Source organism: Acartia tonsa, chromosome 9 (assembly GCF_053477335.1).
Source record: "Acartia tonsa isolate MP-2025a chromosome 9, ASM5347733v1, whole genome shotgun sequence".
Classification (NCBI taxonomy): domain Eukaryota; kingdom Metazoa; phylum Arthropoda; class Copepoda; order Calanoida; family Acartiidae; genus Acartia; species Acartia tonsa.
Window position 1 is genome coordinate 41,504,297 of NC_137268.1, and position 23,856 is coordinate 41,528,152.

At 36.9% G+C, this 23,856-nt stretch overlaps 2 protein-coding genes across 4 annotated transcripts; one reads left to right on the plus strand and one right to left on the minus strand.

Annotated features, from left to right (window-relative positions):
• Positions 1 to 59: 59 nt before the first annotated feature.
• LOC145328955 (uncharacterized) lies at positions 60 to 13,414 on the minus strand. Its single transcript, XM_080172933.1, has 18 exons — positions 13,336 to 13,414; positions 11,582 to 11,632; positions 10,095 to 10,172; positions 9,189 to 9,308; positions 8,797 to 8,929; positions 6,971 to 7,079; positions 6,700 to 6,886; positions 6,240 to 6,337; positions 3,950 to 4,041; positions 3,609 to 3,852; positions 3,504 to 3,545; positions 2,890 to 3,314; positions 2,618 to 2,721; positions 2,284 to 2,387; positions 723 to 755; positions 605 to 653; positions 411 to 481; positions 60 to 208 (listed from the first exon to the last, which is right to left on the minus strand). The coding sequence occupies exons 3-18, from the start codon at positions 10,166 to 10,168 to the stop codon at positions 75 to 77; spliced, it is 2,019 nt and encodes a 672-aa protein (XP_080029059.1). The 5' UTR covers positions 10,169 to 10,172; positions 11,582 to 11,632; positions 13,336 to 13,414; the 3' UTR covers positions 60 to 74.
• Positions 13,415 to 14,850: 1,436 nt separating this feature from the next.
• Positions 14,851 to 21,580, plus strand: LOC145328957 (uncharacterized). Of its 3 annotated transcripts, none has more exons than XM_080172938.1 (2): positions 14,851 to 17,173; positions 17,204 to 21,580. In XM_080172938.1, the coding sequence occupies exon 2, from the start codon at positions 17,696 to 17,698 to the stop codon at positions 20,948 to 20,950; it is 3,255 nt and encodes a 1,084-aa protein (XP_080029064.1). In that variant the 5' UTR covers positions 14,851 to 17,173; positions 17,204 to 17,695; the 3' UTR covers positions 20,951 to 21,580. The 3 variants fall into 3 exon arrangements, with proteins under 3 accessions (XP_080029064.1, XP_080029062.1, XP_080029063.1); XM_080172936.1 differs by having other exon boundaries at positions 14,851 to 17,154; positions 17,193 to 21,580; XM_080172937.1 differs by having other exon boundaries at positions 14,851 to 17,154.
• Positions 21,581 to 23,856: the final 2,276 nt, after the last annotated feature.

Sequence of the window (23,856 nt, forward strand, 5' to 3'; positions counted from 1 at the left end):
AATTTAACTTGAAAATATAATATCTTAGTAAAATATACAAGTTTAATATAGAAACTTTTCATTCAAATTTAATATTATGAGTATATAGTTTTATATGAATTTTCAAGTTTCCTTGCTTCAATTGGAAATGTTTTAAGTCTAGAATGACCTACAGCTTGCTCTGCAACATATCCAGGCATTGACATTGTGTATATAAAGTCATCAAGCCCTAAAATGTAAATGAAACTTTTGAGATAGTCATAAATGAAATAAAGTAGATTGATGTTTTTCCCCCATTTTTTTAGCCCCAAACCGATTAGGTTGTACTTACAGTGAATTTACCTAATTTGATAGTTTTAAGATTTTTCTTGGGGTAAGGCAGTTGAGATTGCAGAATTCAATCTATGAAACTTTATCTAAAATCAACTTACCTACATCTAATCCTGTATCTAATGTATTGTTCATCATAAAGATATTGAAATCTTTGTATTCTTTGTATAACCTGTAAATTTACATGAATTTTTGCTCAGGAATTTTGTCACAATATTACACGCATGAAATATTTGTTATAAAGGTATATTTGTGATAAAAGTTATACTTCAAATTAAAATCAAATAAAACTTACTTTTTACCCTTATCAGAAATTGCATCAAGAATGACATCACCATAAATTGCTATAAAATGAATTTTTATTTAATAGTTTTAATAAAGTTGAATATATTCATAATGAAATCAAACCTTACCCCAGTACAAATACTTCTCCTCATTCAACATTTCTAAAAGAAAAGAGTGTAATCATATAAATCATTAGAGAAATAGTATTAAACAGAATGTAAATCAGGAAAGGAGTTTAAGATTTTAATAAAATTCAAGAAAATTAGTCTGTTATCAAAAACGTACCTAGGGTGTAACATTTTTTAAAATTAATTTTTAATTAGATTTTATTTTCTTTATTGTAAGAACAAGGATGACAGCATCCATAAGTAGTGAAGTTCAGAAATTATGAATGTATATTATGAATATATTTACCATATACCAGTGTCATCCTATATATTTGATGAAATAGGGAAATAACGAAAACTTCAAAATCACGCAACCTTTAACTCACGAAAAATTAAAAATCTAGGAATCGATCTAGCACCACAATATATAAACAAATCTTAATGAAACTTGATGGAAATATGTAGACTATTAGCATATTCAATCCCTGATAATTTCAGCCGTAAATTTTGAATAGGAATTGAGAAAACAATAGAAAACCTAAAAATCTAGGAATCGATCTAGCACCCCTATTAATAAAAAAATCGTAATAAAACTTAAGGAAAATATGTAAAATGTAAATTTAAGCAATCCCTGAAAATTTCAGCCCATTATCTTAAAAAGGAGTTGAGAAAATCAGAAAAACATGAAAATGTAGGAATCGATATAGCACCCCAAATGACAGACGGTTGGACAAAACAATGTATAGATTAGATGGGCATATGTTATAAGAATCCTCAATAAAAATTTCAGCTGTCTATCTTTTATAGGAGCCGAGAAAATCACGTTTCACCCACTTTGTCTCAGACGGACGGTCAGACGGACAGACGGACGGACAGACGGACGGCACAGACGGACGGACATTTCGAATTATAGAGTAGCTTCGCTACTAAAAAACAAATAAGGGAGATGGAACAGTCCCCATGACACTTTTGGGCAAAGCCCCAATGAAAAAAATTGCTACCTCAAGGAAACAAAATTTCACAATAAGAATATTTTGAATTGTAAAAATTTGACATTTGTTGTAAAAGTTGTTTCAAACATAGGTATTACATACAAATTTACAGTTTCTTTTCTGTGATTTTAAAGTTATCACAAAAATAGATATTAAATAAATACTATGTAAATTATAACACACAGAACAACAATAAGGGTGTTCGTTGTACCTCAGCTCCTATCATGTCTTGGGGCTTTGCCGAAAATAATGCAATTGGATTGCATATTTTCACGAATAAATGGAGAATTCACAAAATTCGTAAAAATTCATTTTAAAAAAATTGGGGGGGGGGGGAGTGGGAGTCTCAACCCCCAAAAAAATAGCATAAAACCACCACAGGACCAGTAGGTATATTCCCTGAAGAGTAGAATCCGATTGGTTCAGTGGTTACTAGTAAATAAGTATATAATAAACTCCCCTTATCTTTAGAAGAGTTGGAAATATAATTAGTTACTACTTGGGTTGACCTTTTTAGTTCTCTGACACAAAACCCTTTCTATCCAAAACTGTTTTAGGTATAATTATAAATCTGCTATTTAATTGTGTACCTGGATCTTCAGTAGCTTCTGCAGCTTGGAGTAAATTATCTTGTTCCCATTTATAATACCAAGTTAACAAGTCTCCTGTACTATCAACGGTTGCTGATTCAAAACTAAATATCATAGTAATATTAGATCACAGATTTGGGCTTTATTATTTGAAGTTAAATATTTAAATTTTTTGTTAAAGTCGGCTTTTAATCAGACTTAATTTCCATTTATCATTTCTATAAGATAGTGGGAAAAAAGAATCTATCTTGATTAAAAATGGATTGCTTTTTAGATTTTGAATCTGTCTAATTTAAATTGTTCATAAGGATAATTTATTAGCCAATATACTTACTCTTTTAATATTTTGTATATTACATAAATGTCTAGTTTAACTTTCTTCTGACATGCACATAGACACCTTGGTGTGTTGTAATTGTCGAATCCAGGTAATGTAACCTACAATTTAAAATTACTGTTACAATGTCTTATATATTTATTTGCATTCAAGCAATGCATATTTTTAAGAAAAATTTTAGTTTAGGTAAAGAAAAATTCAATTTTTCTTTTTTATCTATGTTTATCTAAGTTAATATATGTCTATTTTGACTTAATTAATCTACTTACAATTTCATAATAATTGCAGTAGTTGGAATCTAAAATATCCTTTTCACAGGTTCCGCTAGGAACTCCTGATCCTGATCCAGAGCTAGACCCTGAGCCAGACCCTGACCCTGAGCCAGACCCTGAGATGCCACTCTGTCTCTTTCTTCTACGTACTCCACCACCTGTTTCTCCCCCACCAGATCCACTTCCGCCTGTTCCTCCACCACTTCCCCCAGTTCCTCCACTGCTTCCTCCAGTTCCTCCACCACTACCACCTGTTCCTCCACTGCTTCCTCCAGTTCCTGGTTCTACCCCTCCAGGGCTTGGTCCACCACCACTTGTCCCTGGACCAGCTGGTCCTCCAGAACCTCCACCTGTACCTGTACCTGAACCTCCTGACCCTGTCATCTCATTTGGGTTATTCCACACTGGATAATTTACTCTGTCTAAATAGAATTTTTGCATATGTAGTATAGTGCAGTGTGATGACAAGCATAGTTTTTTCTTAATAAATTTACAAAGCAAACCAGAGGGTTAAAATGAGAATACTCATTACACATTCATAGCTTTTCAGAAAGTTAGTGACACACCAATAAACAAAATAATAATTTGATTTTATTACATCAAAAGATTACCTGGATAAGCAAGAACTTTAAAGTTTTCTGCCATTTCCTTGACTAAATAATGTTTTTTATAATTTTGTCTTTAAAATTTAGTCAAACATCAGTTAGAAATATTACCTAATCTTAATTCATTCTCTTTCCAGTTGGGGTTGACTGGATTGTGAACTCCATGGCAAGTTTCAGGAGAATCTATCATTGATTCAGACTTCATATATTCAAAGAAGCTTTCTAACTCAAAAGGATCAATCATGATTTTGAAAAAGTCTGTCTTAATTGCTTTGGCATTTTTAACAAAGCTTCTGCTGTCATAGATATTCTTTAACATATTGCCTAGAAATGCTTCATTCCAGGGGCACATTATCTAAACAATAATCCTTTTTTGCATTACTTAAGATTAATCTTACTGTCAAGTTTCTGTACTGCTAAATTGAAAATGATAATAAGAATTTGATTATCACCTCCATATTTTCTAAGAGATCAATCATTTTTTCTGTCCACCTTATTAGAGCATTTGCATAATCATGATATATATTTTCTCTATCATCCACAGCTGAAAGATAAACTTAGGTATTTTCAATACTTTCATAAAATAATACCTACTTCATTAGATCTTCAAAATTGTGAAGCACTTTCAAACAGAAAATTGTGCCTTATGCAAATAGATTTAATACATTACATATAGACAATTGTTACTCAATTTTATCCTGAGTTTCACAAGACATATTAATCTAATATGTTTTACAGCTTGAATCTATAAAAGGATCATGGAAAGAAAACAAAGTCATTCCTAAATTAGGACAGAAGTCACCTTCCTAGGAAGGACACAAGTAGCCTTCCTTAAGTGTGAATTTGTTAGATGAAGGGCATAACATGCCTCCCTTTACAAAGATTTTGCAAGATTGAGGACATAAGTAGCCTCCCTTCACCTCACAAAACCTAGCTTTTTGATCCTTCACATAGCAAAATCTTGCATAAAATTGTTTTTTGGTCCATCACATAGCAAAATATTGGAAAACGTAGCTTTTCTGTCCTTCACATAGCTAATTCTTGCAAAACATAGCAAATTCTTACAAAACATAGCAAATTCTTGCAAAACATAGCAAATTCTTACAAAAAACAGCAAATTCTTGCAAAACATAGCAAATTCTTGCAAAACATAGCAAATTCTTGCAAAACATAGCAAATTCTTGGAAAACTTAGCTTTTCTGTCCTTCACATAGCTAATTCTTGCAAAACATAGCAAATTCATACAAAACATAGCAAATTCTTGCAAAACATAGCAAATTCTTACAAAACATAGCAAATTCTCGCAAAACATAGCAAATTCTTACAAAACATAGCAAATTCTTAGAAAACTTAGCTTTTCTGTCCTTCACATAGCAAATTCTTGCAAAACATAGCAAATTCTTACAAAACATAGCAAATTCTTGCAAAACATAGCAAATTCTTGCAAAACATAGCTAATTCTTGCAAAACATAGCAAATTCTTGCAAAACATAGCAAATTCTTGCAAAACATAGCAAATTCTTGCAAAACATAGCAAATTCTTGGAAAACTTAGCTTTTCTGTCCTACACATAGCAAATTCTTGCAAAACATAGCAAATTCTTACAAAACATAGCAAATTCTTGCAAAATTTAGTAAATTCTTGCAAAACATAGCAAATTCTTACAAAACATATCAAATTCTTGCAAAACATAGCAAATTCTTACAAAACATAGCAAATTCTTGGAAAACTTAGCTTTTCTGTCCTTCACATAGCTAATTCTTGCAAAAGATAGCAAATTCTTACAAAACATAGCAAATTCTTGCAAAACATAGCAAATTCTTACAAAACATAGCAAATTCTCACAAAACATAGCAAATTCTTGCAAAACACAGCAAATTCTTGCAATAGGGGTCCCAAACTCAAAAAAATGAAGTTTCTGTGTGATCCAACCACCAGTTCTTGAGATATGGCTAACTGGTGTCCTTGGTACCGACGGTAAGATTTGGGAAATGGTTTGATTCCTTAGTAAATTTGGCTAAGTCCAAAAATTTTTTGACACTGGTGTCACTAAGGATTCGAACCATTTCCCAAATCTTTCCATCGGTAACAAGGACACCAGGTCACCATATCTCGAGAACCGGTGGTCAGATCGCGCTGAAACTTCTTTTTTGAGTTTGGAACCTTTACTGCAAGAATTTGCTATGTTTTGCAAGAAATTGCTATGTTTTGTAAGAATTTGCTATGTTTTGTAAGAATTTGCTATGTTTTGGAAGAATTTGCTATGTGAAGGACAGAAAAGCTAAGTTTTCCAAGAATTTGCTATGTTTTGGAAGAATTAGCTATGTGAAGGACAGAAAAGCTAAGTTTTCCAAGAATTTGCTATGTTTTGCAAGAATTTGCTATGTTTTGCAAGAATTTGCTATGTTTTGCAAGAATTTGCTATGTTTTGCAAGAATTTGCTATGTTTTGCAAGAATTTGCTATGTTTTGCAAGAATTTGCTATGTGAAGGACAGAAAAGCTATATTTTGTGAGGTTTTGCTATGTGAAGGACAGAAAAGCTAAGTTTTGCAAGATGAAGGACATAAGCAGCCTTCCTAATGTAAGAATTTGTCAGACAAAGGACATAAGTCACCTCCCTTAAGTTAGATTTTGTTAGATGAAGGACATAAGTAGCCTTTCTTAGATCAATTTCCAGTGACTTCTGTCCTAATTAAGAATGACTTTGTTTTCTTTCCATCATCCCTATAAAAAATTCCAACCTCCAAGACTAACTTCCTTAACTTCACATCTGTAACTTTGTGCATAATAATCATAATTGTAATCAGTTTGAACAGGAGGAGGTGGCCTTTTTGGTTCTCTGAAAAAAATGGATTTTTTAACTCTATTTAGCATTTTTATATGATGCTTATGGAACTAAAATAGTTTGGTTACCCCAATGATGGAAAGTGGGAAGTTTGGAAAAAGATTTAATTTTTTAGGGGGGGGGGGGAGTTGTGTTTAAAGGGTTGTAACTGTTATTAAGACTATGACTGTTACAAAAGTTAACTACTTTTTGTCAAAATCATAGGTATAAAATTGCATATAGTAAATATTAGTATCCCTACAATATAAATTTGATGACTAATTTCTTCAGTTTTTATGAGATCCTTCTGGACACACAAACATACATCCAGCTACTTAGATAAGCATATTGCCATTCACAGAAGTGAAAAGAATTACCCCCAGCTTGTTATTTCACTGAAGTCCTTTGCTTGTATGTATTTTGTAAACTCTTCCAGAAGATTTATTTCAGATGTTAAATCAATGTCTTCAATAAATTTCTTGGTGAAAAATCGCCCAAACTCAATCACGTCAGGTTCAATTTTCTTACCCCCCTGTATATAAACTGAATTTTCCTCCTTCCAACCTGGTAAAATTTTAAATCATTATTCATATATACAAAAAATTTTTTAAATTTTCTAAGAAGTTTTTCAAAAAAACAAAAACAAACCAGCAAATCCTGTTTCTTGGCTTACGACAGTGTAAAAGTCCATCATGGTTTCATAAAATGAACAGAATTCTGACCCTTGCTCACATGATTCCATATAATATTTGTCCATCTAAAATTCAAATTCATTGTAAATTATAACAATAATTTATACTTATCATGTGGTCTCATAAACATTTCTTGGCAAATAGGGAATGAAAAAAAATATTGGTAGCTTGAAGTTGTATCCATCTGCCAAGAAGAAAAGGATTAGCCTAGTTCACAAAAGACATATGTCGACCTCCAGACATTTTAGGTCAACCTATAGAGTCTTTAGGTTGACCAAATCTATAAGGGTATTTGTTGGTTGTACTTGTTTAGGTTGACCTATAGAAAATAATGGTCGACCTTAAAAAGTTATTTGTGAAGACTTTTTTTTATTTTTCTGTGGACATTAACTATAAATCCAATTTTTTCCTAACATCCCCAATTGAACCATACTACATTTTTATTTAAAGGGACTGTGAACGTAAATTTTTCTCATCTTAATATCAAATCTTAACATTATCTCATTCATAATATCTCACAGATAGAGCAAAACGCGCTTTTGTTTGCTTAAAAAACGGCTTTTTCCGACGATTTTTATAAGGTACGGGGAAAGGAAGAAAATTTCCGTATTATATAAAATGTGCATTAAATTGTTTTTTTCTCCCATTATAGCTAAAATTAAACATTTTCACATAGTTCTAGATTTTTCCTAACAGTTAAGCTGGCTTTTAACATAATCCTTGCTTTAATCCAATGTATAGTTACTTAGAAATTGATAAAATAAGCAATATTTTTTTATTGAAAACCAAATACAATAACAAAGCCAGAAACAGGTTTTTTATTAGTATCCAATTAACTTTAAATGGCCCATCTCTCGCCCACCTTTAATTACAAATTTGTAAATAATAAAGACGCAATATTTCTTTATAAACAGTCTGATAAAAGTGTAAACTAATTCTCCAAAGTGGGTTATTTATTGTTCAACACAATAAAAAAGGATAGTATTATTTTATATAACCTATGATAGCCTGATATCTAGTTGCCGAATGTGTACGCAGTTTCCTGGGTGTTTCCTCATCCTAGCTCAATATTTACTACTAGCTAAAAAAGCTTCAAACTTCAAAAAAAAAAAATCAAAATTTAAAAAATTCAAATTTATAATGTATATTGTATAAATCGTTTACACATTCAAATTTTGATTTTTTTAAGGGAAGTTTGAAGATTTGTAGCTAGTAGTAAATATTGAGCGAGGATGAGGAAACACCCAGGAAACTGCGTACACATTCGGCAACTAGATATCAGGCTATCTAACCTATGAGATTCAACCCTTTGTAGACAGTGAGGTATTTTTTTTGTCAATAATACGAATTTAAAATATGTCTTTATTACCTAATTACTACGTTATAAAAAAACGAATTGGCAATTTTATAGCATAAAATAAATCTTTAACAGTAAGTAAATTGTTTCAACTATATATGACAAGTTAAATATCCCTACAAACATTATAAGAAACAAAAACGTTCAGATTTTCCCTGTTTTTTCCTTTTTCCCTCTCAAAATACTATAAAATCAAGGCATTATTTCTGGATATTTTTGTGAATAGGACATTTTTGGTTGATCAGTGTAGTGAAATGTGCTTAGTAAATGTTAAGATTTGATAATCAGATGAGAAATTTTTACGTTCACACTCCCTTTTAGTCATGAAGTACAATATTTCAGTTTTGGATATTTTGACTTTATAAGAAGAATTTTCCAAGATGCAATGAAAAGCTTATAATATTTCAAATAAAAAGAAACCATACCCTATACTGCCACTCATCCATTTGATTGACAAAATATGATCTCATTTCTTGTTCTGACATATCATAAGTGGGCAAAGTATCATAATATTTAGTATACACATCCAAATAATATTCTGATTCATCAGGTGGCCTACTGAAGTATGGAGTATTGTATTAGTTGTTAAATAGAGAATTACAAATTTATGACCATTAATATTAATTGAAAGGGTTTTAAAAAAGAATAATAGTTTGTTTGTAAGCCATCAAAGAAAAAAGTATTTAAACAAGATCATATATAATTTACTATTCTCAGAATGTAAAAAAAATTTATTGTCGAACAATTAAACCTAATATGAGACAGGAAAAGGAGCTTTGAAGGGTTGCCTAAAGAGATGATGAATTAAAAATCTTACTTTTTAAGATAGTCATCACTTGTTTTAAGTTCCAGGTAGCTATCAGCATCAACAAGTTTTTTGATAGCCAGGTTATAGGTTGTAGGAATCAGAGACTTCAGGTTTGTATCCATTTTTATCCTTGAAGCAATTATTATTATTGAGTTCATGAGTTATAATAAAGAAATTTTTTAAATTAAAATATAAAAATTCAAGATACAAATTTATGGCATTAGGAGCATGTAAAAGGAACAGTTCAAAGTTTGTTTGAGGCCTGAAGAATCTGGATATCTAGGATTATACATGCAACATATAATAGGTTATTCTTTTATATTCTTTATCATTTTAAATTAAGTCTTTTGTATTTTGTAAAAAATTAGAACTCTTTTTGCATGCTCTAAATAAATTAAAAGATATTCTTTGATATGAAGAAATAAATGATTCGTTGTAATCAATCTTAAAAGGTAATACAACAGGTTTTTATAAATTATTGAAATATAATATTGAGTAAAATATAGATAAAGAGAGAGAGATAGGTAGAGAGAAAGAGAAACTGTAAATACAAAATCAAACTAAAAACTCTTTTCTTATCAGTGTTAAATTATTGCTTAACAAATATTTTTACTTTAAAATAGACCAAAAGGGGTAGTTGCAAGAAGATATAAACTTGAATTTATTGAATTGCACATTTTTTCGTGTTCAGTAGTTTAAACTACATCTATATGACAAATATTTGAAAGAATTTCAATTTTCTACTAAGTAGTTTTAAATTATTAAGACTTGAAAATCATATTTTTTTTGATATATGCTACTTAAATAGCTGTCTTAATACAAAATATATATAGTAGATGGTATTTTTGTATTTCATGCTTGCAATCAAACTGTTAAATGAACTTATGACATTTCAAATGTTTTTTTTTAACTTACTGATTGAGAATGTGCTGATATGCCAACCATGGTGTTTTAGTTTCTGGGCATATTGTCACAGCTGGAAATGACATTTCCCTAGATAACACAATTAGTTAATTTGTACATTTGTGCAGATAAAAATATATTCCATAGCTATAGAGGCAGAATTTCGCTCAAACAATAACTGGGTATGGTCCCTTAAATTGATAATAGACCACAAAAATTATCCCCCCTTTTTTTCAAATCTCAAAGAAAACATGTTTCTCTTTAGAGAGGTCTAAAATAAGTATATGGAAACCTTTTAAAATATTAGTTTATTGTCTTTTTTTAGATCTAGGAAAATTACAGAAAAATATAGAGTGTCAATCAAAAATTTGTAGAAATAAGAAAATTGATGAAAATCGGTCAAAGTTGTTTTGGAGCCTTCAGTTGTTTATTATTCATTGTTGAAAAAAATGTACAAATTGATTATTATGTTCAAAAAGAAAATTCTTGATATATTTATTACTAAAAATATTAATGATATTATTGTTAATGATTGATGTTTTTGATTAATTGTCTAACTAAGCAATATAAGTTTTTATTTCCATAAAGAAACTCATTATCTTATGTTCATTAATTCTGTTTATTTGCGTCAGAATAGTTATTTCTCGCATCGTATTATAAACGGCTTTCCGCAGATATAGAATGTACAATTTTAAGATTAAAACTAGTTTTATTAGCCCCGAGGTGCCGAAGGCACCGGCTAAAAAAACTGGTTTTAATCTTATGATTGTACATTTTTATATTCGTAGAAAGCTGGATATAATACGATGCAAGACATATTTTTTTCGTATGGATGAGAACCGGTTCCTATCCACCGGATTCGAATGAATACGAGAAAGTATATTCTTTTAGTATTTAATCAAATATCACCCATTGTTCAACAATATTCCAAGAGAAAACTTGTTATGTTAGATGAAGTAATGTTTATGATAACACAAATTAATATTCTTGTAATGAATAGTCACATTTTTATTAAGCAAGGATGACAACATCCATAAAAGCGAAGCACTGAAACGGTAGGACAAACGGACATTAACACTTGTATTGTGTCAGAACTGAATAATCAAACTATAAATGTATAAGAGTCGAAGCAAAGTTGTATGTAAATTTGTTGAAAAACTGCTTGATACAGAATAATGTTTATGGACATACTTACATTTTTACGACTTAATTATAGAGTTGCTTCTCTTATAATATTGTACTGTGTTGTCCCAGGAATCAGTATACCAAAAATCAGATCAATCGGATAATAGGATCAGATAAAAATTAGTTGTTAAAAACTAGCAAGCATCGTATTAAAGACAAGTTCTCTCGAATATTGAAATAAAAACCATGAAATATATACCATTTACTTCGGGGTTGTCAAAACTGGTTTTGATCTTTTAATTGTACATTTTAATGTCTGCGAACAACTGTCTATAATACGATGTAATAAATAACTATTCTGAATTGAAACTTACTTGATTGTAACTTTTTCTATGGTTGAAGATGTTGGATTTTCATCCCAATCTCTAAATTAGAATATAAAATTTTTATTACATATATGAGTTCTTATTTATCCAGGCTACTCTGTAATACACTTTTTAAAATCGAAGCTTTTCTATTATTAGGGTCGGTCCGTCCGTACGTCCGTGACGGATAGCTCTTTTTGTTAATTTAGGCATGTTAGAATTGTCCTATCGATTTCAAACTTTGCAAACTTGATGAGTTAGAGAGCAAAGCAACTCTATATTCGTTACAAGAAAGTCCATACGTCCATTTTAAACATATTGCTTTTTAACTTTTTAACAACAAATTTTTATGTGATAAAATTATCCGATTGGTCTGATTTTTGGAATACTGATTCTTAGGACAACAAAGTACATTGTTATAAGCAAAGCATCTCTATAATCAAGTCCAAAAAATGTAAGTTTGTCCTTAAACAATATCCTGTATTTCAGCACTTTTTTAACAGATCTCCTAACAACTTTGTGGCGTTCGACTTTGATACATTTATATTCTGATTATTCAGTTCTGACACTCTACTCAAGTGTTAATGTTCGTTTGTCCTACCGTTTCAGAGCTTTGCTTTTATGGATGTTGTCATCCTTGTTTTCTAAATATTTTTTTTTATCTTTTTATCGTTTTGATATTATTTACTGGATAGGTCATACTTGAGCTATCAAATAAGAGTAGTGTCTGTATATCTTTCCAAGTTACTTCTGGTTCCAATCTTTCTCCCTATCTTTCTTTTTATAATTTTCTTACTATCTATCTATTATCTTTCTCTTTAATTCTAATTATCTCTTTTCTTCTGATCATATAATTCTTTATACTACTGTATCACAATTTACTGCTATTTCTAGAAGCAAAGCAACACTGAAAATTTTCTGTTTGTCCTTCCTTTTTATGTGTGTTAATCCCTTTGCAATGCTGCTCTATATTAGGTTCTCTTTATATTAAATAAAAGGGGAGATTAGGGATTGTATACCCCAAATTGTGGAAATACATTAGAATTATTCATCTTTTGGAGTGAGGGAGGAGTAAATGGTATGCGAAAAACTTTTGGTGGTGCCTCCAACATAGGGGTTTAACTTTTAGGATGGGATGTGGACAAAATCTAGATGGAATTTGATCCACTGACAAGAGTTCTAGGATTTATTGTAACCGGTTCCTACCCCATCCCTTATCCTCTACCCCACTTTTGCTTTCATTACAAAATTCTTCCATCCAAACTTAACAACGCTACTCAATAATGTAGCTCACCAAATTTACACATAAACTGACATTAAAATGCGAAATACATATCATTCATTATGAAAATGATATATCCAAGTGCGTCTGTCGATAAAAAGAGAAAGACGCAATCACTCATTTAGCTCTTTATTTTTAATTTTTTGAGTTTAAAACTATTGTACTCAGCTAATCCTTGGCCGATTTAGGCTTTTAATTATATCCTGGCTGAGACAAATTTAGATCCGTTGACTAATCAAAAAGCGGTTCAGTTAGAGGGATACCCAACGTCTCATTTTATTGCTACCCAAGTCTTATAACTACGTTGTAATAATATGTAACCCCCTAAATTGATTTTATATAAATGTGTACTATATATATTTAAATCACGCCCCTACCGCGTGGGTTAGTTTGGCAATCCTTTGTCAACAACCGAATAATTCCCCCATATCCAGAAGTTGTACCCCCTCCAAAATAAAAAGCTTGGACGTCCTTGACTTACTTGATTCCCTGTGAGACCAAATAGGCACAATATGCTGCGCTAGTGAACACTATAAAGACCCAACATATCTTGTGAAACCTTTTTTAATCAAAGCAAAATTAGATAATTACAATTAGAATAATCATATGACAATTTACTTTTTTATGTTTGTAAGCGCAGTGTTTAAATATAGTACATCTAGATAACAAATTCAAATAACAAATATGTTCGTCTGTTATAAGTTTCTTAGTCGTATTATTGTGTCTAACAGCCCATCTGAATTTGTAAATCTGCTCTTGGATGACCCTATCAGGTTTGCTGGCAATTATTTTCAACTATTATCTTTTACACACAGAAATGCGACAAAAAATCTGAAGGGGGGGGGGGATCCTTTAATGCCCCTCATTCTGATGTTTTAGTGTTAAATATTATGTTTAGATGTTTTTACTAAAATTTTAATTGTAATTTTGCTTTCCTATTTTCTCCATCGACCCAATATCTGATGCCATGAACAGTGGACTCCTAAAAAATGAGGGCGAGGTCAATGAGAGAGGAAATAAAGTGCCCCTCAATCGATAATAATATATTATATTAAATTTGTTAAATAGGGTTTGTATTGAAGTTTGTATTGAAATAATACTTTTTTTTATAGGTTAGCTAGACAAATAGAATAAACAAATGTTGTTACCGTTAATTGTTGTATTTTAATCAAACATGAAAAAATAAAATATTTCGATGTTGCATCATTTAATATTTTTATGTAACAAAATTTGGCAGTGAAAATATTTCCAGTATGGCTACAAAACCGATTAATATCCGTTGGATTCGAACCAATTCTCAGCCATGCTAAAAAAATCATGAATAGCATCGAAGAACAAACAATTTTTCATAAAACATTTCTAACCTGAAGATAAACGGCGCAGTTTTTTAAATTCATTTTTTTTTAATTTAAAGAGGTTTCATTCTTAAACTAAAATTAAATTAGAATTTTAAAAGGTAGATACATCTAGGGACGTCCAAGCTTTTATATTTTGAGAGGGTTTCAAGGGTTTGAGAGGGGTGATCTAATGTACTTTTTAAAACATTGAGGGGGTTAAAATTAGAAGTTTCCAAAGTTTGATTAGTCCCCAAAGTTTTATAATAACGTTTTCTTGAGACTTTTATTAAGTTTTGATTGGTTTGTTCATTAAGTGTTAAGTGTCCAAACATTTTAACCATTAATTATAATATACAGAAGGTCTTTTTGTATGTAATCATTAGGGATGTACATCAATTAATCGACCATTATCTTACTCCTTTAGGTGCCTGACTTCCTAATCATAGCTGAATAGAATCTTATTGAAAAGACGACTTTTAAATATCCTCTCTAGAATTTTATTGCATTAATTTATTTTGTTTACCAAAATGGTAGATGTATTATTTATATGTCGTGTATGGGCTTATCCCATAAGATCCTTTCTGAAATTGTTGGTCTATCAAATGTTATAGAGTAGCGCAGCTAAAAATATATAAAATATATGTCTAGTCCAGATGTGGTATGCGGCAGCTCTGGACCATGCAGAAACCAAGACATTATAGTGATGCTACGCACCTAGTTAAATCCTGTTATTCTACAATTATGAAGCCACCTGAAAAGATGTCAGATAACGGTACTGATTTTATCTCTCAGTTGTCCTGCAAATGGAGGGAGGGGTGTTACCCCTCCCTCTCCCATCTTAAGCACCGGAACCTTCCCCTTCAACCACCAAGTTATCAGCACCACCTCAACCCTGAGGATAAAGGATCTAAACCTGCCCCCACACAGACTGTTGTTGTCACAAGTAATCATCAAACCTTCCCTCTTTAGTACCCAGACCTACCACTCAACCCCTCTATGCTTATCTACCTATTGTGCTGCTCCATGGGCTATCCTGCCTGCCCCAGACAGGGATAGCCATCTACCTAACCATTGCAATTATCTATGTTTTACTGTATGATTTATCTTTAACCATCTTTATTCCTAATCCATATGTATTTATATTATGGTTAACTGTATTCTTAATCCCCCCCACCCTTTCCAGGGATGGGGAATCATGATTGCCCAAACTGACTATTGTATATGTATTATAATGCTTTTATGTTATGATCATTTATTCCTATCCATGTAGTTATTGTTTGTTGTATATAGCTTTAGTATCCTTTACACCTTCAATAAAGTGACAACTGAAATAGATGTTGATTCTTGTCTAGTGAATGCTAGAGAAGCGTAGCTTCTCTATAGTAAGGTGTCCACGTCTGTTCACACTGCCGTAGTCTTTATTCGAACTCTGGTGTCTGCCATTTACCCTAGGCGGATACCACAACTTTGGTGTCAGCTGTGAGATTACGGCGAACCACAAGTGTAGAGCAGACGCGCATCTGAGGCTAAGGTACTCCCAGCAGTGAATCTGGCAAAACTGACGCAAGCAACCTGAATTACCCACCCTGGACAGCAAAGTTTAACTCTGCATCCGGCAGTTGTGGAAGCGAGACAGCGAAATTTGATGAATAACCGCGAGCAGCGCTGATATCTAACGGAGAATTGAGCGCCAAAAGGGCTGAAACAGGCCTGCGGACCGGCTGAAACAAGCCAAATAAGTGTAAACGGCTGAAAATAGGCCAATTTTACTGCAAGAGATAGCAGGATCCGAACCAGTGGCGCTAGCAGGACGGGACATTCCCTGCCGCCATCAGCTGGATTTGGATAAGCGGCGCTAGCAGGACGGGACATTCCCTGCCGCCGATAGGCTGAAACACGCCACATAGCTGCAAGCGGCGCTAGCAGGACGGGACATTCCCTGCCGCCGATAGGCTGAAACATGCCACATAGCTGCAAGCTGCGAGCTAACATACGAGTGTAGTGCACCAGAACAGAGAAAAACTACGTCAACTCCGAGTATCCTGAGAGGCTACAACGCAGCCACCCATCTAGAAAACAGATATTATATCACATTTTCAGGGATTACCACCCTAGTGTGATGGCCAAACAATAGATTTATGAGCAAAGCTTGGCAAACAAATTGTTGTGTTGTGATAAATCTAAGAATAGAACAGGCTTGGATTATTGTGTATTGTGATAACAGCTAAAAATAGAACAGAGTTGGTAAACAAATCTGTTATGCAATTGTGATAAGGACAGAAATAGAAGCTAGATGTAACATAATAAAGACCCTGATATACAATCAAAACAATCTCAAGCCCACAGCACAACAACAACAATACACCCCTTATTCCAAGGGAAGGGGAGGGGCCCCTCTCCATTGAAGGCAAATACAATCAGGGTGATATAATAGATAAACCTAGGATTAAGAAGAAAAGGCCCTATTACACCAGCACACAGTTACCCCCCTCCCTCACAGGGGGAACGGACGGAGTTACCCCCGTCCCCTCACGCGCTTCCCCCTTCCTACCCACACTAGACTAAGTCCGTCTGTAGTGTGGGGCTAGCGATCGGACACACAGAGCGCCATTCACGGATAGCGCAACAGAGTGCGGAAAATATCATAAATCCAACGGACGAAGCGGACCAATGAGAGAGCGAGTTGAGGGGTGAGAGCGCGTTTTCCCCGTGTGCGCGGATTTGACGGCGCGGACGCGCGTTACAAGGACAGGAGATTCCACGCACACACACACACACACACACACCCACACAGGAGAGGGGCCATTCTATAGCATACATCAGAGATATTTTTTTTAGGAGAAAAACTTGCAAGCTCCTCCCTCCCTGTCTACAGTGTGATAAGGAAAACTAAACCAGTTCCTTAAACCCGCTCAGACCCTCAACATCTTCCTAGCCTGCCAACCCTACTTCAAAGCTGAATGGTTAGTGAAACAAATATATGTATATATAAATACCCAAGTGATAAATAAGGTTGTTTTTTTGTATCATGGGTACAAGTAAGTGAATACTAACCTCACCAAACAACACTGGAAACTGATATGATAACTGAACGAAAGTACGCCCACCCTGTGGACATAGCCTGACTTGCTGCCTCACACTGGGCAGTGGTGGCGTGTACCTGGACCATCGACCTTCATAGTTGTGAACTATATACAGAGGAAGCGTGATTTTTTTTGAAGCAAGGAGGAAAAGCTATCTAGCTCTGGGGATATTCCTATACACGTATATATATATATATGGGCGTGTAGCCATGTATATATATAGATAACCTACCTATCCATATATCCACTAGCGGATACGCTCCTAGAGACATCTGTGATACCTAACATATTCCCTGTTACCTTTAAGCTAAGATCCGCTGGTTGCCACAGAAATCAAGAGCTATACTGGAAAGGAGAACAACTCAGGCTCAACAGTTAAACAAGACGCTGGCACCAACAGACCAACCCCCTACTACTTATCATGGGGGCGCGCCAGCCACAGAAACTCTTGAGCCAGGAGGGCCGAGCCTACGGCTACGTGGACTACCACCCTAATTACACAGCTATAGTATTTATACTAGGGGTGAGCCGGCTCGAACCTCCTTGCGGTGCGGCTACTCTACTCTGCTCCTGTATCTACAAGATACTGCTTCTGTTATTACTTTGGCCTACTGTGTCGAGTACAGTGAACATCAAACACATGCCAGGTCACAGACCCCTGGTCCCTGAGATGCCCTTGTCTGGAAGGGTGACTGAATGTCCGCTGCACAGCTCCTGTTCAGTTGGTGCTCAACGTACGAGAAATAGCAATACTGGACTGGGGGTTGCTGAACCTGTAGGTGTCCTCCTGGGGGTGTTGAACGATGCAACTGAGCCTAATGAGAAGGTGACAAGCTTCAGAGACTTAGTGGCCAGCCCCAAGATGGACACTACTACCAGAACTGAGATTTCAAAGGGGCCCAGCCCTAGGGCCAGTACCACCTGTTTCTGGGGTGGAAAGGTCCTCCCTGGCACTGGCCTCCCCAATCTGGAGGATGGGGAGCTGTCCCAGGGGAATAGGCTCTTCACCCAGATGCCCGACGCGTACCTGGGGGTGGGGGAGCCGCCACCCAAGCCTCCCTGGGAGCCCCCAGGCATGGAACGACTGGGGACCGGCCTAAGGATGGGGACTGGTGACCTGCTGCAGTGGAAGACTTTACCCAGCACGGAGAGAGCAGGGTTGACCAGCAGCAGTGAGGCTGTTCCCCCACATTCCAAGACCAGATGCCGCTACTCTGTTGAACCACTGCACATGTCCCAGCCAAGTTCCCCCATGCTGCTGAAGATGGAGGCCCACCAGGATGCAGAGCTCCAACTAGGAAAGTCAATAAGAAGGCCACCCCTTGCCAAAACCAGAACCACCGCAGGGGCTCCCCACCAGCCGCTGACGGAGCCTGGCAGGGACGCAATACTAGCTGGCAACTCTGGCCCAACTCAGGTGGCTACCAACAGTCTGCTGACAGTCCGGAATACAGTTCAGGCTACCATCAGTATGGCATCTTCTGGGCCTTGCTGGTCCACCTGTGGGTACCTGTCCACACACTGGCCACAGGTACCCCCCAGAGATCATAGCCCCCTTTCCGACTGGCACCATCAACAGCCTTTGCTACCAACCACCTGGCATACCCAGAGGCAGGATCCCTCATGTGGAGAAGCACCTGCAGAAGCTAAGGCCGAGGCTGGCCTCGCCACCCAGGGGAGGAGAGCCGCTGTTGGATGGAAGGAACCTGTGTGTATGGGGAGGAGGCTGAATGTAACCAAGGAGCCACCACAAGCAGCCCAGCACCGCCTGACCCCTAGTAGGGGAGACCCTGTTTGTCAGCTGGTGCCCCAACTGGAGGAGGAGAGACCTGGCAGGTTGATACACCCTGGGGAAGCCGGCCTGATGGGACCCAGCTGGACGAAGGGGCGCTGCCGCTTCAACGGCCACACAGCCGCCAAGTGTAGAACCGGTTGGGACCGGGCAACGAAGAAACACCAGGCCGCCCAACAACCTGCATGCAACCAGTCGGCCACCCAGGTCCACCTGGAGGGAGATGCCCAGCCGTCACCCCAACTAGCTGCCGCCGCTGGGGCCGCGGCTACCCAGGAGTCTGTGTCTCAGATTGGGACCATGGTGGCCAGGATCAACGTGCTGGGAGGAGCGGCTGAACCCAACCGGGTTGGCCTGGACCTCAGCCGCAACCACAGGGGACCGGTGTCCGTAACCCCTGTCACCCCCAGCAAGAGCCGAGGGGCGCTACCCAGCGCCACCGGGACGGTGTACGGGGAGGCCCTGGCGGCCGCCGAGTGGGAGAGGCAAGAGGCGCTAGCCAGCGAGTCTGAGTCGATGTATGGGACGCCAACCGGCGTCGCCACCTGGAAGGAACGAGAGGTGCTTCCCTGCACCACCAAGCTGATGTCTGGGGCGACAACCGTCGCCGCCACCTGTGAAGACTGGGGGGTGCTATCCAGCGCCCCACGCTGGTGCCTGGGGCGACAACCGTCGCCGCCACCGAGAGACCTGGACCCCTGTGAAGACTGGGGGGTGCTATCCAGCGCCCCCACACTGGTGCCTGGGGCGACAACCGTCGCCGCCACCGAGATACCTGGACCCCGGAATGAGCCCGCAGCCCCAGAGGAAGGGGTGACACCCGTCACCCCCAGCCAGCCAGAGCCCCCAGCCAGCAGGGAGAGTCCAGCTGTCCCTCACCTTCAACTGCATCCAGCTGTCTACCTCCCTCAACCAAGCCAGGGTAATTGTATTGCACTGGTGTACCAGGAAGTTTGGGCTGGGCCAAACTTGCCTGCGCCCCCTGCATCTGCCCCAGGAGCCAGGGTATCAGCCATTACCAGCCAAACTGAAGAAGCTTTGACCGCTGCCTGGGGAGTAACACAACTAGATGCGCCAAGTGCCGAGCCTAACCATAGAAGTAGAGGATCCCCAACAATTATGTCTACCCAAGATGGAGACAATGTGCCTGGACCCCTTCAGGCTAGGGGAGGAAATCCGGAGCCTTGTGCCTCCAGTCCACTAGCAGCAGTGTCCGTGGATGGGCCTGTCTCCCAGCCAACTAGAGCGGAGCCACCCTTGCAGATCCAAGACAGCCTCCGGCATAAAGGGTGGACTGTTACCTTTCCCTACCCCGCAGGTCGGATTGCCATGCACCACCCTGCCAATGTCCAGAATGAGCCTGAAGGAGGCAACGCTCCTACAGTATGCCAACCACCACCTGCCCGCGTTGACAGAGACCCTGGAAGCCGAATGAACCTGACCAGCCCCGAGGGCGAAGAAACTGCGCCTGCATCCAGTAGCCAGCCTGCCAGCAGCAAGGTGACCAACACGATGGAGACCACCAGCCCAGTGGAGAAACCTGCAGAGGTGTACACCAGGCGGCTGTTGGTCCAAGCCCCCTCATGTGCTGTGCCACCCCTGGAGGTTGCCAGGGTGGCCTCAGAGGTACACATCCAACGGCCAGAAGATCCAACAGGACCAGCTACTCCAGCAGATATAGCCGATTCCGTTAGACCTGGGGAGGGCTGGAGTCCACCACCGTCCAGCAACTGGTATCCTGGCGGACCCATTCCACAAGGACAACAAACTGAAGGCCGCAACCACTGTCGGAAGTCTGGCGGTGCAGACAACCCCTCCAGCCTTCCGAGGGGAGAGTTGTGGTATGCGGCAGCTCTGGACCATGCAGAAACCAAGACATTATAGTGATGCTACGCACCTAGTTAAATCCTGTTATTCTACAATTATGAAGCCACCTGAAAAGATGTCAGATAACGGTACTGATTTTATCTCTCAGTTGTCCTGCAAATGGAGGGAGGGGTGTTACCCCTCCCTCTCCCATCTTAAGCACCGGAACCTTCCCCTTCAACCACCAAGTTATCAGCACCACCTCAACCCTGAGGATAAAGGATCTAAACCTGCCCCCACACAGACTGTTGTTGTCACAAGTAATCATCAAACCTTCCCTCTTTAGTACCCAGACCTACCACTCAACCCCTCTATGCTTATCTACCTATTGTGCTGCTCCATGGGCTATCCTGCCTGCCCCAGACAGGGATAGCCATCTACCTAACCATTGCAATTATCTATGTTTTACTGTATGATTTATCTTTAACCATCTTTATTCCTAATCCATATGTATTTATATTATGGTTAACTGTATTCTTAATTCCCCCCACCCTTTCCAGGGATGGGGAATCATGATTGCCCAAACTGACTATTGTATATGTATTATAATGCTTTTATGTTATGATCATTTATTCCTATCCATGTAGTTATTGTTTGTTGTATATAGCTTTAGTATCCTTTACACCTTCAATAAAGTGACAACTGAAATAGATGTTGATTCTTGTCTAGTGAATGCTAGAGAAGCGTAGCTTCTCTATAGTAAGGTGTCCACGTCTGTTCACACTGCCGTAGTCTTTATTCGAACTCTGGTGTCTGCCATTTACCCTAGGCGGATACCACACAGACACTGTATATAGTCTATACACTAGTATAGTAAGTCATGGTCAAGTTGACACTAATTGCTCATGTTAGTAATCAACATTAAAGGAAAATATATATAACATATGTCTAGACCAGACACTGGCATAGTAAGTCATGGTCAAGTTGACACTAATAGCTCATATTTGATCAACATTGAAGGAAAATGGATTTGAAATCATTAAAATAAAACAACTGAGTCTGTATTTTTTATTAGTTATAATTTGAATAAATAAGGTTTTACATTAGTATATTGTGTGCTTGTGTGTCCTTTAAGATCTTGTAAACGAACAGATAAAATGCTAAACAATTTTCATGAAAGTTATTAGTTATTGTAGGCTTTTTGATGCAATCGATATAATACAATTACTTGGATGTTGCACCATATTTTTATTAACTCCAACAAAGTGAAACTTCCAGCTGGCTGAAATAACGACCTCCGCAACCGTTGCACTTCAACCCATCCCCTCCCCTCCTACTGGATGAACGCACTGACCAATAAAAATCACAACCTAAATTGAATAAAAAAAATTTCCCTGTCAAAATATCCACGTATTCTTTATGAACCCAGTAAAAGTGTCTGACTATGACGTCAGAAAAAATTAATAATTAACCAATGAGAGACCGCTATATATTTTACCATTGGTCAATTACAGTGAATACTGGCTTCTCATTGGTTAATTGTTATTTTTTTTCTGACGTCATAGTTAGACACTTTTACGAGGTTCATTCTTTATCCATTTTTAATAGATTAATTCTTTCAATAAAAATGACCTTCCCAACTAATTTAAATTGCTGGGTTTACTTTAATACTAATACCAAATAACTACCCCATTTATGGATGTTTTAGGGGCTGTAGAAAGTGGCTCACTATGGAGCCGATCCACCCTCTTTAGTGTTGCCAGAGGGGGCTGGATGCATCCTCCGTCTGCAGACTTCTAAATATTAACTAATTATGTTCTATCTTTAAAAAAATTAATAGTGAAAAAATATTTTTTCTCAGTTCTTTTACTGTTTTTAACTATTTAAAGTGTTTAGCTTTCTCCTAATTAATAATAAATGATGAAACAACAAGTTTAATCCAAAACTATGATTGGTTTGATATCAGCTTCATTGAAGCAGGGCTCTAAAGGGATAAGACAATGGTCGATAAATTGATTTAAATCCCCAATGATGATACACTTAATTGCCCTTTGTAGATTTCAATTTGTGGTTTAAAAGTTTGGACTCTTAACATAATAAACTAACCAATTAAGATTCAATAAAAGTCCCCAAAGTTATCAAGCCAAAAAAGAAAAAACGTTATTATAGTACTTTGAGGACAAGTGCAATAATCAGCCCAATGTTCCCTCCCTCTCTGACATTGTAGAGTAATTAACTTATTTCTAACTAAACAAAGGAGGTATTTACGCAAAATATTTAAATTTGAATACATTTTTCTTTTATTCGATCAAGTTACCAACCCAAACCCCCCAAACCATAAAAACAAGGATCCTTAAAAGCGAAGCCCTGAAACGGTAGGACAAACGGACATTAACATTTGTATGGTGTCAGAACTGAATAATCATAATATAAATAAATAAGAGTCAAAGCAAAATTGTGAGTAAATTTGTGAAAAAACTTTGTGATACAGGATAATGTTTACAGACATACTTACATGTTTAGGACTTGATTATAGAGTTGCTTAGCTTATAATATTGTACTTTGTTGTCCCAGGAATCAATATAACAAAAATCAGACCAATCGGATAATTAGATCACTTAAAAATTTGTTGTTAAAAAAGTAAAAAGATCAACATATTTTTAAAATGGACGTACGGACATTCTTGTAATGATTATAGAGTTACTGCACTTGCTAACTCGTACCTAATTCCTATAGGAATCACGATGTAAAGTTTTAAATTGATAAGACAATTCTAACATGCCTAAATTAATGAAAAAAACATCCGTCTTGGACGGACGAGCGTACGGACCGACCCTAATTATAGAAAAGCTTCGCTTTTAAAAAGTGATATAAACAGTAGGCTTGTTCACTGAAATGTAGAGCCCAATGTGTTTAGCAGTTACCAAGTTTATAAGCTTCTGAAGCTTATGACAGATGGATATTTTTAAAGTTAATGAAACCTT

Coding starts and splice junctions, on each gene's coding strand:
- LOC145328955 (XM_080172933.1), bottom strand. CDS start 10,168: ATGTCATTTCCAGCTGTGACAATATGCCCAGAAACTAAAACACCATGG. Junction 4,042..6,239: donor TAAGGAAGTTAGTCTTGGAG/GTTGGAATTTTT, acceptor TTTATCTTTCAG/CTGTGGATGATAGAGAAAAT. Junction 3,853..3,949: donor ATCTCTTAGAAAATATGGAG/GTGATAATCAAA, acceptor ATTATTGTTTAG/ATAATGTGCCCCTGGAATGA.
- LOC145328957 (XM_080172938.1), top strand. CDS start 17,696: ATGGGGGCGCGCCAGCCACAGAAACTCTTGAGCCAGGAGGGCCGAGCC.